Source organism: Piliocolobus tephrosceles, chromosome 19, assembly GCF_002776525.5.
Source record: "Piliocolobus tephrosceles isolate RC106 chromosome 19, ASM277652v3, whole genome shotgun sequence".
In the NCBI taxonomy this organism is placed as follows: domain Eukaryota; kingdom Metazoa; phylum Chordata; class Mammalia; order Primates; family Cercopithecidae; genus Piliocolobus; species Piliocolobus tephrosceles.
In genome coordinates, this window is record NC_045452.1 from 20903034 (window position 1) to 20916589 (window position 13556).

The 13556-nt window shown below is 55.4% G+C and overlaps 1 protein-coding gene across 6 annotated transcripts in view; it reads right to left on the reverse strand.

The window, feature by feature from the left end:
- Positions 1-1388: 1388 nt before the first annotated feature.
- The window catches only part of CBX7 (chromobox 7), a 26586-nt gene continuing 14418 nt past the window's right edge, over positions 1389-13556 (reverse strand). For 2 of the 6 annotated variants that reach the window (XM_023221952.2, XM_023221956.2), the window contains 4 exons: positions 11579-11668; positions 9210-9276; positions 4990-5341; positions 1389-4633 (listed from right to left, as the gene is read on the reverse strand). In XM_023221952.2, coding sequence (XP_023077720.1) covers positions 4476-4633; positions 4990-5341; positions 9210-9276; positions 11579-11668 — 667 coding nt within the window. In that variant the 3' untranslated portion in view covers positions 1389-4475. The remainder of the gene's footprint in view (positions 4634-4989; positions 5342-9209; positions 9277-11578; positions 11669-13556) is intronic. The other 4 variants (XM_023221953.2, XM_023221958.2, XM_023221955.2 and 1 more) reach the window with 4 other exon arrangements.

Sequence of the window (13556 nt, forward strand, 5' to 3'; positions counted from 1 at the left end):
CAAGAGATTCTCCTGCCTCAGCCTCCAGAGCAGCTGGGATTATAGGTGACCACCACCACACCCAGCTAATTTTTGTATTTTTAGTAGAGATGGGGTTTCACCATATAGGTCAGGCTGGTCTCTAACTCCTGACCTCAGGTGATCTGCTCACCTCGGCCTCCCAAAGTGCTGGGATTACAGGTGTGAGCCACTGCCCCAGGCCCCTGGCATATTCTTGATTCCTCCCTTGCATCAAATCAGTGGCCACATCTTGACACTTCCACCACCTAAATCTATCCCAAGTCTATCTGTTTCTCTCTTTCACTGACACGTCCACAGTTGCGGCTACCATCCCCCTCCACCTGCACGGCTGCAACAGCCTCTTAACTCTTCTCCCCACAATCAGCCCTGCCTGCAGCGGCCCAGCCTCCGTCCTGCAGCCCGTGACGCACTGAAATGCAGACATGCTCCAGGACTTGCCCTTGGCTCTGACCACCTGTCTCAACGTTCAGACGTGTGTGCTAAGCTTGGCCGAACACACAGTAGGTGAGCATTAGCCTCACAACAGTCCTGCAATCCAGAACCTGCAGTTGCAGAGACCTGGGATGCTCACCACTCCAAGGTTCTGGAACAGAGGACTCGGGGGGGGGGGGAAGCAGATAAAAAGTGCCTCAGGCCTCTGATGACACACTACGGGCCACGGCGATGGCCTCGCCCAGAGACACTCCACAGTTTCCTCTTCCCATCACCTCAGTGAATTCTCTGTCCATCTGGGGGGCTCAGCGAAGGGAAAGACTTGTCCGAGATCATGGTCAGTGACCAGCAGACCTGGGACCTAAACCCCAGGCGTCGCCAGGGACTGGAGCTCTTTCCTCAGCACAGTGGGGACAGCCTCTGAGTGTCAGGCCTCTGAGCTGAAGCTCAGCCCTTGGAACCCCTGTGACCTGCACATAATACGTCCAGATGGCCTGCAGGAGCCAAGAAGTCTGGGGCAACCCAAAAGCACAAAAGAAGTGAAACAGCCAGCTCCTGTCTTAACTGATTGACCAACCTTGCGACATTCCGTTATTACTTGCTCCTGCCCTGCCCCAACTGATGGATCGATCGATCGACCTGGTGACATTCTTCTTCTGGACAATGAATATTATGATCTCCCCACCAGGCACCTTGTGACCCCCTCCTCTGCTGACAATAGATAACCACCTTTCACTGTAACTTTCCACTGCTTACCCTAGTCCTACAAAACTGCCCACCCCATCTCCCTTGGCTGACTCTCTTTTCGGACTCAGCCCACTTGCACCCAAGTGAAATAAACAGCCTTGTTGCTCACACAAAGCCTGTTGGTGGACGGATGCGCTTGACAACCACCAGAAGGAATGACCAAATGCCCAGGAACTTTCTTTTTTTTTAATCATCTTTAATGTATTTTTAATAATTTTTTTTGCCTCATTTACCAGATAAATCATCTAAATAAATAGATGCTATACAGTCTCTTACCAATGTCAGTACAAAAATAAAACCGCGCTCTACATCCACTCTGATCTCCCAGCACACACACACTCAGCAAAGGCATGTGTTTGGAGCCAGCTCGTGCCCCCGACCCCTCCCAGATACATTCATTTAGTCTGAACAAAGCTCAAAGCTCATTCTGTGCAAAGGAAGCGCTCTTGTGCTGAGACCTGGTGGCCGCGGCTGGCCACTTATGAAGCAAAAGCTAAACCACCTCACAGAAGCACAGCGCCTGCCCCCAGAACAAGGGGAGAGGAGGAGCTTGGCAACGAGGTCATCACCCTAACAGCAGTGATAGTCCTGCATTCCAGGCGGCCGTGCCAGGGGTAGGGGTACATCCTCCACACCCCCCACCACAAAAGGAAAAGTGCCCGCAGGTCTCTACATTCAAAGCGGGTGCGGGCTGGGGGAAAGAAAGGCAGGTGGGCAAATGCTTTCTAAACCCTCCCCCCACCCCCAAGAGTACTGGCCTTTTAAGGGGGCTGCGGGGGTGGAGGTCACTGTCTGCCTTACTCTACTGGGCCACTCTGGGCTGGAAGGAGGCCTGCACGGCCACAGCCATAGGTGACCTCATAGAGGTCACCTGTCCCGGAGGATGGTCCTAATGGTCCACAGCCTTTTCCCCAGGGAGCTGGCTCACTGCAGCCCATGAGCCACGTGGCTGCCCTGAGCTGGGCGCCTCAGGCACCACCTGTCCCAGGTCACGCCCCTGGAGTTCAGCTCTCCCTGAGCCACAGAGTTCCCCATGGGCCATAAAGGGCTGAGTAAGAGGAAAGACGTGTCCTGCTGCTGCAGACAAAAGCAACTGCAGCGCCCACACAGAAAGCCCCGTGAATCCACAGACCCAAAGATTGCGCAAATAGTTCTTTGAAAGTGACCAGGAAGCAGGAAGAAGGTTCCGTGTCCCCTGGGGGATGGGGAGCGTGACGTCTGCTGGAAGCTGCCAGCCACGTTCCAAACCCATGGGCCAAAACAGTCAACCAGAGACCCCCCACACCCCCCATCCCCTTCACCTCCGCTGGGCACCCCTCTCCTGGAAGAGTTCCCTCTGAACCCCAGGCTTCCCCTTCCCCTCCACAGGGCCCACAGCTGGAGACGGGTGGTGATTCCTGCCACCCCTTGTCCAGACCCTCCCCACGTATTCCTCTAGATTCCATTCCCTGGGCTGGAGGTGAATCAGGTCACCCCAGAGGGGACTGTCCCCCCGTGGAAGCACTGAATTGACCGTGGACAACTAAAGATCGAGAAGGAAGGAGAGAGAGACTCAGGGATCTGGGAAGCCTGTCAACAGAGCACCCCAAGCAGAAAGGGCTGCAGGCTGTCTTTGGTTTGGGAACTAGGGAAGAAGGGGTCTGGGGAAAGAAGCGCCCTCTCCTTGCCTCCGTAGACTCTGTGGCTTCCTGAGGACACAGAGCAGAGCTGCGGGGAGGGCGGGCGGGTTTCCAACTCGCCAACCACACTCCACTCTTGGTGTGTGTCACCCTCACTCTGACAGCCAAGGAAAGCCAGGGAAGCCGGCCTTTTCCATGCTCCCCTCGGGACCCCCAGTCTGGCTTTTTCTCCCCTACAGAACTGGAAGAGAGGGAGAAGTCACTCCTCACTGGCAGGGAAGCCACTGGCCCCAGGACACCTTGTAAAAGCCAGAAAACAAGTGCACCTGGCCAGGGGGCGGGCTGGGGCTAAGCCTGCCCATCACACAGCACAGCCTGACCTCAGAGAGGCGTGGCAGAGGTCCCTCCACAGAAACACAGCTCAGCCCCAGCTGTGGCATTTAGGTTGGATGGGGAGGGGGATGCAGAATGGAAGGAGGAAGGGGCTTAGGAGTCAAGGGCTGCCCTGAGAACGTGGTGGGACACTCCCTCCCTCCCTGACTGCCCACAGCTGGACTGGCTGAGTTGGAGGGGAGGGCAGAGAAAGAGGGGAATTGGAAGGGCTGAAAAGTCACCTGAGTCAGAAAGAACAAGAACCCTTCGGGGGAGGAAGGACAGGGTCCAGGTGTCTCCAAGCCTGCGCTGAGACATCACACAACTCAGCAGACGCCTGCACACCCGCAGCCTGAGAAACCACATCTGCGTGCCTGGCGCATGGGGTGCCATCGCACCTGTGCCAGACCCCTGCCCTCCGCTGAAAGCTGCAAGCACGTAGCAAGGTGCATGCAAGGTGGGGTGAGTGCAGGCGTGGCGGTGAGTTCTTTTGTGCTGTGAACCACCCCATGTTCACCTGGCCAGGGTTTCTAAACCAGGTTTGCAAGGCCCATGTGGACACGTCTGTAGACACACATGCGTTCACGGGGCACATGGGAACGTACACGCGAAGGGTAATGCGTGCACACCTGTGCAGCCGGGCGTACGTGAGCGTTTCTGCACAGGCCAGGTGATGGGGGGAGGGCAGAGCTCTCAGCAGAAGGGTCTCGGCGGCGCCTCCTCCCTGGGAAGGGTAGAAGCCTCTCTGAAGGGGAAGGGACTTGCCCCAGCAACCTCAACCCTTCCTCCTGCCCCTTGCTCCCACCCCACTCACTTTTGGTCAAAACCAGCCTCCACAGCCCACTGCAAAGCCAGAGAGGAAAGTTCAAGGTAAAGACCCAATCGAAACAAAAAGAAAAGAGGAAAACCAGCCAACCAGGCTGGGGTGGGCCGCTCAAGGGAGAGGGTTCGGGCCTTCCAATGCTCCTTTAACCCCCACAATCAGCTGCTGCGTCACTAGAGGAGAATCACGGTGGTGTCCCGGGCAGGCGACCCTGTCCCCCTCCTGCCCTGGGGGTGGTGCCCCAACTCCCAGAGCAACTCTCTCCATCCCCAGCCTGAGGCCTCGTGGTAAACGTCCTCAGAGAAAGGGCAGGTGGTGGGAGAGTAGTGGGATCTTCTCCCCTTTTGCTGCTCGGTATTTTTTTAAATAAAATAATTACCCCGCCCCCAACCCATCCCTCTCTCTGGAAGTCCCACCCCAAGCCCAAAAAAAAACAGTTTAAGAAGAGTAAAAACGGTGACTCAGAACTTCCCGCTGCGGTCTCGGAAGAAGCCCTCAGCCGCCTGGGCCTCACGGAAGGTGACGGTGATGGAGTTGGCGGTGATGTCGGTCACAGTCACCTCACTTGAGGGGAGCGCAGGTGTCCAGGGAGGAGGCCCCTCAGCCAGGTCGGCATCTGCTGCAGCGTGAGACACACAGACAGACGGGGGCAGCGTTGACAAGGTTGGAAGCCACGCAGACCACCCAACCCCATCCCAACTGCAGCTCTTCCTTTCTGCGTCTTCAGTCAGCTCAGGGCCTCACACAGGGCTGGACACTTGGGAGGAGGCAACGGGGTGCCTCTTCCCCACCTGGACAAGAGCTCAGCCAGAGCGGGACGACAGGAGGAGCCCTGGGCTAGTGCTGGACCCTGAGCCCAGACCCGACTATCCCCACAAAGCACTACGGGCCCTCTTCCGACATTGAATCAGTCGGACCTGATGACCCGCAGGGCCCTTTCCAGCTCTGAGGGCCTCTGGGCCGGGGCCGCCTTACCCTCCTCTTCAGGGGGCTGCGCAGCAGGCTCCCACTCGCCGGCCGCCTGCAGGACGTCTGGGGCCGGTGGCTCCTGCAGGAAGAGCTCCCGTCGATGGCTGTGGCTCTCCAGGTTGGGCCCGCGGGGCGGGAACTTCTTGCGTGAGAGCCGCAGGTACTTGTGGGCCTTTCGGGGCTTGCGGAGCGGGAAGGGCAGGGTGGGCACCAAGGGGCCCTTGTCCACCAGCTCAGGTGCCCCCGCCTTGACCACCCCCTCGGGGCTCCCGCTGCCGAGTGGGCACGTCAGGGAGAAGCAGAGCTTCTCCTTGCCCTTGGCCTTGTGGGAGCTCCGCAGGTCCATGCTGTACAGCCGCTGCGGGGGCAAGCCAGGGCAGCGCGGGTCAGCCCCACCCTCCCGCCCGCCACACCTTTGCTCATGCTGTTCCTCCCACCCGAGGGCCCTTCCCACATCTGCCCACCCAAGTCCTCCCCGTGCCATGGCCGGCCATCACCCCACCGCACCCCACGCCAGCCCAGAGAGTGGGCCCCGAGCAGCCTCAGGCTCTGCCAGCTCGGCCCCGCCTCTGGGCCCTACAGAGCACTCTCACCTCCCCAGGGTTTACTTCTCTGATACCCAGCAGAGAAGCATACAAGAAGGACAAATTGAAAACTGACCAAGAGAAACAAATCTGGATGCATTAAAGAGTCAGCCTTCGTGTTAGGAAAGGCATCTTTGCGTGCCAGAGCACCTCCAAAACTGACACTGCCAGCTCACCCAGGAGACGGTGGAGGCAGAGGGCAAAGGTGTGCTCTTGGAGTTGCTTGGGGCAAAGCCAGGCAAGCAGCACACACAGCACCGGATGCCCATGCCACCTAGCCTAAGGGACAGGGCTCCAGCTGGCCTGCAGATGCACCCCGACCCCTCCAGGGAGCTCCTGGGCTCTGCGCGCTGCCTCCTGCAGCTCCCCCTGCTGACCGCCTGCGACACCTCTGGAGCTGGAGGACAAGTGTCCGTCCACCCCTGGAGTTTGTAATTTCGGGATTTTCTTATTTATTTGGGGAGAATTTACATGAATCTACAAAAGATCCATGGTGCCAAGATGTTGGGAGACTCGGCATCACTGGGACAGTACCTTCTCCTGCCACCTGTCACCAGAGGCCAAGAGCTCCCAGGAAGAGAATGCAGCCATTGGATGGGACCTGTGAGGTCAAACACCTCCAAGCTGAGGGAAGAGATGACACACGCGGGCCCTGCTCACAGTCATGCCTGCCAACGGCATCACATGTCCTGAGGTGCGGGCTGCTGCAGTGATGGGAGGAGGGCTGAACTGGGAGGGGACTGGGAAAATACTGCCGTGGCTGGGAGGCTGTAGGCAGCTGACTCAAAACCCACTCCTCCCGGTAGCCTTACAGGCCATCAGAAGCCCAGTACGGGCCGGGCGCATGGCTCACACCTGTAATCCCAACACTCTGGGAGGCCGAGGCGGCTGGATCACCTGAGATCAGAAATTCAAGACCAGCCTGGCCAACATGGTGAAACCCCATCTCTACTAAAAATATAAAAATTAGCTGGGCATGGTGGTGGGCACCTGTAATCGCAGCTACTTGGGAAGCTAAGGCATGAGAATCATTTGAACCCAGGAGGCGGAGGTTGCAGTGAGCCAAGATTGCATCACTGCACTCCAGCCTGGGAGACAGAGCGAGACTCTGAAGAAAAAAAAAAAAAAAGAATAAAGAATCCCAGTACATTCCACCATTCTGCAAGGCAGGTTTTTCTTCGTCCTTGGCAACCTCATCACGAAAGTACTACAGCTACGAGGGTCCCAACAGTCAGGTCCTGGGTAAGCTACCAGCCTCCCTGGGCCTCAGTTTCTTTCTCAGCAAAACAGTGAAGAGACTGTAGGAGCCAGCCTCCGAGGAAGGGCCCAACCACACCCGCCTCGTGGAATTCACACCTATGCACAGCCCATTCCCACACCCAGTGCTGTGGTGTGTGACTTCTCAGGCTAGAACATAAAAGACACTGTGGCTTCTTCCCTGCTCTCTCTCTCGGGTCACCCACTCTGGGAAGCTGGTGGCTGCACTGTCAGGGCACTCAAGCAGCCCTCTGGAGATGTCCACACGGTGAGAAACAGTCCCTGTCAATGTCCAGCCCTGACTCACCGACACGTGAGCTGCCCCCTCGGAGGCAGATCCCGCAGCCCTGGTCAAGCCTGCAGATGACTGCAGCCCAGCCAACACCTTGACTGCAGCCCAGACTAGAACCAGTGAAGAACCAGCTAGCACATTCCCAAATTCCTGACCCCCAGAAGCCATGGGAAATAATCAATGTTCACTGCTTTGAGTTGCCACGTTAGAGGGGAAGAGAGAACGAACACACCTGCCCTGTAGGCTTAGTATGTGGATGGAGTGTGTTCACCTGTGAGGCACACCAGGCACAGAGCCTGGCACACGGACGTCCGGGAGATGTTACTTTCCTTCCTAGGCTCAATTCATGCCACACCCAATGGAACATGCCCACTGCATGAAGGGAGGCCCACCCCCTCTGGTGAAAGCCTCCGTGGGCTATAATCAGGAGTGGCCAGGACGCTTGACGTAGACCACATGCAAATGAACCAAGAAACCTGACTTTCTGGCTTCCAATATCCTGCCTGGTGGGTCTTATTACATTAAGGAGGGTGGGTATTCTCTTCATCCCCATTTTACAGGTGAAAAGGCTTGCCTACAACCACACATAGGCAGAGTATTCCTTATCCAGAATGCTTGGAACCAGAAGTGTTTCAGACTTCGAATTTTTTTAGGATTTTGGAATATTTGCATTACATTTACTGGCTGGGCATCCCTAATCCAAAAATCTGAAATTTAGAACGCTCCAATGAGCACTTCCTTTGAACATCAGGTTGGTGCTCAAAACATTTTGGATTCTGGAGCATTTCAGATTTCGTGATTTTTTTGGTGGGGAGGGACGGAGTTTCACTCTTGTTACCCAGGCTGGAGTGCAACGGCATGATCTTGGCTCCCTGCAACCTCTACCTCCTGGGTTCAAGTGACTTTCCTGTCTCAGCCCCCTGAGTAGCTGGGATTACAGGCACCCGCCACCATCCCCAGCTAATTTTTGTATTTTTAGTAGAGAGGGGGTTTCACCATGTTGGCCAGGCTGGTTTTGAACTCCTGACCTCAGGTGATCTACCCGCCTTGGCCTCCCAAAGTGTTGGGATAACAGGCATGAGACACCGCACCTGGCCGCATTTTGGATTTTGGATCAGGGAGACTCAACCTGTGACTGCACTGCTCCAAGATCCGCTCGCCTATCACTGCAAAGCGCTGAGGTCAGCAAAGGCCCCCAAGACCTATGAAGCAGGTACTCTGGCATGCTGCAGAGACTTGGGTCCCCACCTGACTGAAGGCTGGAAGAGGAGACCCTGTAAGTTTCTTCCCACTCAAAAATGACACACTTTTAAGAGTCTGACATTCCAAGGCTGTAGTTCCACAATTCTAAGATTCTGTTTCTGGGCGGACACAGTGGCTCCTGCCAGTAATCCCAGTACTTTGGGAGGCCGAGGTGGGCGGATCATGAGGTCAGGAGATCAAGACCATCCTGGCTAACATGGTGAAACCCCGTCTCTACTAAAAATACAAAAAATTAGCTAAGCGTGGTGGCGGGCACCTGTAGTCCCAGCTACTCAGGAGGCTGAGGCAGGAGAACGGCGTGAACCTGGGAGGTGGAGTTTGCAGTGAGCCAAGACTGCACCACTGCACTCCAGCCTAGGCGACACAGCGAGATTCTGTCTCACAAAAAAAAAAAAAAAAAAATCTGTTTCTTGGATTCTGAAATTCCAGCCTCTCATGTTTCCTCAATTCTAACGTTTATGTTTCTGAGGTTCTCAATGATAATTTTGTTTAGGGATTCTGAGCATCGAAAGGCTCAAAGCTTTCAAGCCTTCCTTACAGCAAGGTTCTAAGCTTTGAGAATTCTAGGATTCCACTGGCCATATGCCTACCCTCCCTCCCAGGTGGCACCTCTCACCCAGGCTGTCTTCCCTGGGCACCAGCCCCACAGGCAGCCTTTTCCCAACTCCTCCCATCAACACTTACCCAAGTGCCCCACCCCACAGTGCCCTGGGTGGTACAGGGGAGGGGACGCAGATCAGTTCAACTCGCCAGTGCAAATGCACCAAGGGGCAGAGGGGGACTTGCAGTTGGGCAGGGGGAGAAAGGAGGCACAAAGGCAGGCTGGTTACCTGCAGCAGAAGCCGCTTGGGTTTCGGACCTCTCTTCCTATACCCCGATGCTCGGTCTCTCTCCTCCCTGGGGTGTGAAGCAGGTAGCAAAAGAAAAGGAAATACTGGTGACATCTAAGGGAAGGTAAGGCGTCGCTTCGCCCACCCTCTGCTGCCTGTCAGGGAGGGGACACTCCCCACAGGCCTGCCCACCAATCCTCCCCATCGCCTGGCTGGGGCCATAACAACGGGGTCAGATGTTCAACTCCCAGGCCCAAGGTCTTCCCATCTGACAAATGGGGAGGGCAGCTGCTGAGGGAGGACTCGCAGCATCTCCAAAAACAGTGGGTCCTTATGGGGCTCCAGGGCCATGTGAGGGCTCTGCTCTACATGCTCCTAAGGACCCCCTAAACACGTGGCTCAGTGTTTCCTGCTGGGGGAATGATACAGAAGCCTGTCAATCCAATCTGCCTTGAATGTCCCAGGAGAGCTGAAGGGAATGGCGAGTCCCTCTGTAAGTAAAGCTCTGCACAGACTGCCCCGCATTTGGGATCTCTGTGAACCCGGGAGAGCGGACCAGCTCCTACCCTGTCTGTCCCACCTTGTCGGGGGACAGGATGAAAACCAGTCTGTTCTGAGTGCCCAGCAGATGCCTTCCCATGTATCAAAGACATACACAAAGCACAACTTAGGCCGGGTGCGGTAGCTCACGCCTGTAATCCCAGCACTTTGGGAGGCTGAGGTGGGCGGATCACTTGAGCTCAAGAGTTTGAGACCAGCCTGGGCAACACGGCAAAACCCCCTCTACCAAAAATAGAAAAATTAGCCGGGCGCAGTGGCACACACCTGTGGCCCCAACTATTCAGGAGGCTGAGGAGAATTGCTTGACCTGGGAGGCAGAGGTTGCAGTGAGCCAAGATCGCACCACGGCCTGGGAGACAGAGTGAGACCCCGTCTCAAAAAAAAAAGCACGACTTCACAATGCCACGAAGCTACACGACACACAAGACAACACAATCGGAGACTCCAAACAACTGCTGAAAGTAGTGGGGAGATTCAAAGTCATTTCATCCTGCCTCCCACTTCAGTTCTCTCCATCCACACTCTGCAGCCCCCAGTACAGAGGCCACGTGGACAGCAGAAAGAATGTGGAGGCCAGGAGCTCATCCCTTCTCCCCTTCCTGGTCGTGTGACCTTGGGCCAGGCTCTTACTCTAAGCTCAGCACACACCAGGAACCCCACGGCATCTATTGCAAATGTCTGACCATCCACTGAGCATCCATCCCCAGCAGGACACCCGTGGGCCAAAGGGAAAGGGCCCCTGGCGGACGACTGGAATCCAGGCCTTTGATACCTGCCCACTGCTCTCCTTACCACACTCCACAGGATTCCCAAGTGTTGCACCCTGTTGGACCAAGGCCCCACCACACACCTGGGAGACAGAAAGAAACCCTGCGACAGGGACACCCTGATTTTAAAAGGAAAGAACAATAAAATGTGTCCTTTGAATCCCTGGCAGGAAACCTCCTGGAGGAGGAACCACAAGAATCCAGCAACGAGGCAACGGAAAAGCCCCCACCTGGGGGCAGCAGCCCTGGCTAGGTCCTTGCTCTGAGGCTCTAGGTAGGAGCCTTGGTTTCCTTCTCTGTCAAACAAAACCCTCATTCGTGCCTCAGCAGGTTGCCATAGGGACCAAATACAAACGATTTTGTGCAACAGTCCCAAGCCACACAAGGCAGGCGGGCTGGGAGTGGCAGGGGACCTGGGCTGCCTGCTGGTGGGGAGGGTGGCCAGAGAGGGCACACAGAACAGTCGGGGAGTGCTCAGAATCCCTGAGAGACACTGGCAGAGGTGGGAGACTGACTTTGCCCTGGCCACTTGGACAGGAGGTGGCAGGGGGGACAGGTCAGAACTCAGAAATCCCAGTCCCATGCCCCTGCCCTGACTTCCATGAGCTTCATCAGACGCTCCTTGTAGCCCTAAGAGGTCCTCTAGAGACACTGTCTCTGATCTGTCACCCCCGCACAAGTGGCAGTGCTGCCCCCTTGCACACAGGGCATCTTTGTGAAGCATTTTAACATTCTTCACTGGAACAGAAACCTTACGGCCGCTCTGAGGTTTCACCCTGGGAAATCGGTGTGTTCTTCAGGGTGGCCCATTTTACAGCAGAGAGACTGAGGCCCGGGTGGGTAAGGGAAGTGACTAAAATCACCCAACAACAGGAAAGGGACCCAGGGTCCTCAGCTGCCCTGGGACTCAGTGCCCACCACTTTCACCCAGCTGTAGGCTGGGCTGCCCTGCCCCATCAGACACTCCCGCCCTGCCCCAAAACCCCCTGCCAAGCCCGCAGCAGGCTTCTGAGAAGCCTCTGAGCTGGCCCTAAGCCCCACCCAGTGGCGCTGAGGACACCGTACTTCTCCTCGTAGGCCATGACGAGGCGGGGGTCCAAAATGTGCTCTTCTGGCTCCCACGTGCTGTACCTGGGGAGAGGAACAAAAGGTCAGAGTCAGCGCTGGGTGCAGTGGCTTATGCCTGTAATCTCAGCACTCTGGGAGGCCGAGGTGGGCGGATCACCTGAGGTCAGGAGTTCAAGACCAGGCTGGCCAACACGGTGAAACCCCGTGTCCACTAAAAATACAAAAATTAGCCATGCATGATGGTGCATACCTGTAATCCCAGCTACTCAGGAGGCTGAGACAGGAGAGTTGCTTGAACCCAAGAGGCGGAGGTTGCAGTGAGCCAAGATCATGCCACTGCACTCCAGCCTGGGTGACAGAGTGAGACTCTGTCTCAAAAAAAAAAAAAAAAAAGAAAGGTCAGAGCCATCGCTTCTACTGGGCAGGTACACCAGCAGAGGCCACCACTGCTGACCCAGGGCCCACTGCAAGTGTGCCTTCACCCTGTCCTGGTGTCATTGTCACCTACTTCAAAGACAGACCCAGTCTGGGCCTCCTGAGGGTTCCAGCGACACCAGAGCTGCCCTCGTTCATATCACACTACAATGTGAGTGGGTCCAACTTCTTGTTAGACTTCACAATCACCGGAGACCCTCGGGTGCCAGGAGGAGAGAGGGCCCCTGTAAGCCCCAGGACATCCTTCCCACACAAGGCAAGAGAGGGTGAAAAGGAGCCAGAGCTCCAGGGACACGCTCGTAGCCTGGGTTCAAGTCCAGCTCTTCCCCTAGCTAGCTGTGTGACCTTGAGCAACTTCCTGAACAGCTCTGTGCCTCAATGTCCCCATCTGTAAAGGACTCTTGTGCTGATGAGCTGTGTCATCCAAGTGTTTAGAGGGTGTTACAAGACTAGCAGCGTACCTGATGTGTTGTCAGTGCACTGTGTTTGCTGCTGTTGCTGTTTCTCCCCGCCCTCCAAGCCCCAGAATGGTCTCCCACCTCAGTGCAACCCACCCAGAACACAGCCAGGTCTGAAGTTCCCTTGTTTCTGGGCCTGGCACACAGCAGGTGTTTGGTAAATGTCTAGGGGCTGAACGGTTCAGCAGGCCTAGCACAGGCCCCCTTGGTAATGCTACAGGGGATCTTCTACCCTCGCCACCCAGCCAGGGAGCACCCTCCTGCTGGGGCAGACCCTGTGATGTCAGCACAGTGGCTCCAGAGCTCACCTATCTGTGGAACCAACATGGTGACACCCGCCACGCCCTCATTCCACTAGCACTCCTGTTTACTTCGTATCTGCCTTTAGAGCAGCTTTTTTGGTTTAAATTATTTTAAAAGCAAACTATGCCTTCCATAAATGGAAAAACCAGTATCACTCACCATCGATGCAAACATAAAAACTTTTCCATTAAAAACAATATACATAAGTCATGTGCCAAATAACAATGTTTCTGTCCATGATGGCCTGCACATGTGATGGTGGACCCGTAAAATTACAAAGGAGTTGAAAAATTCCTATATCTAGTGATGTCTTGATGATCCTGACCCTGCGCAGGCCTAGGCCGACGTGTGTGTTTGTGTCTTAGGTTTTAAAAACAGAGCTTTAAGGCCAGTGTCTTAGGTTTTAAAAATAAAGTTTTAAGGCTGGGCACAGCGGCTCATGCCTATAATTCCAGCACTTTGGGTGGCCAGATCACTTGAGGTCAGGAGTTTAAGAACAGCCTGGCCAACATGGAGAAACCCCATCTCTACTAAAAATACAAAAATTAGCCAGACATGCAGGCACCTGTAATCCCAGCTACTCGGGAGGCTGAGGCAGGAGAATCGCTTGAACCCAGGAGGCAGAGGTTGCAGTGAGCTGAGATTGTGCCATTGCACTCCAGCCTGGGTGGCAGAGCAAGATTCCATCTCAAAAACAATGAAAATAAAAATAAAAATATATTTTTTTAAATTTTAAAAAAACTTTAAAAGTAAAA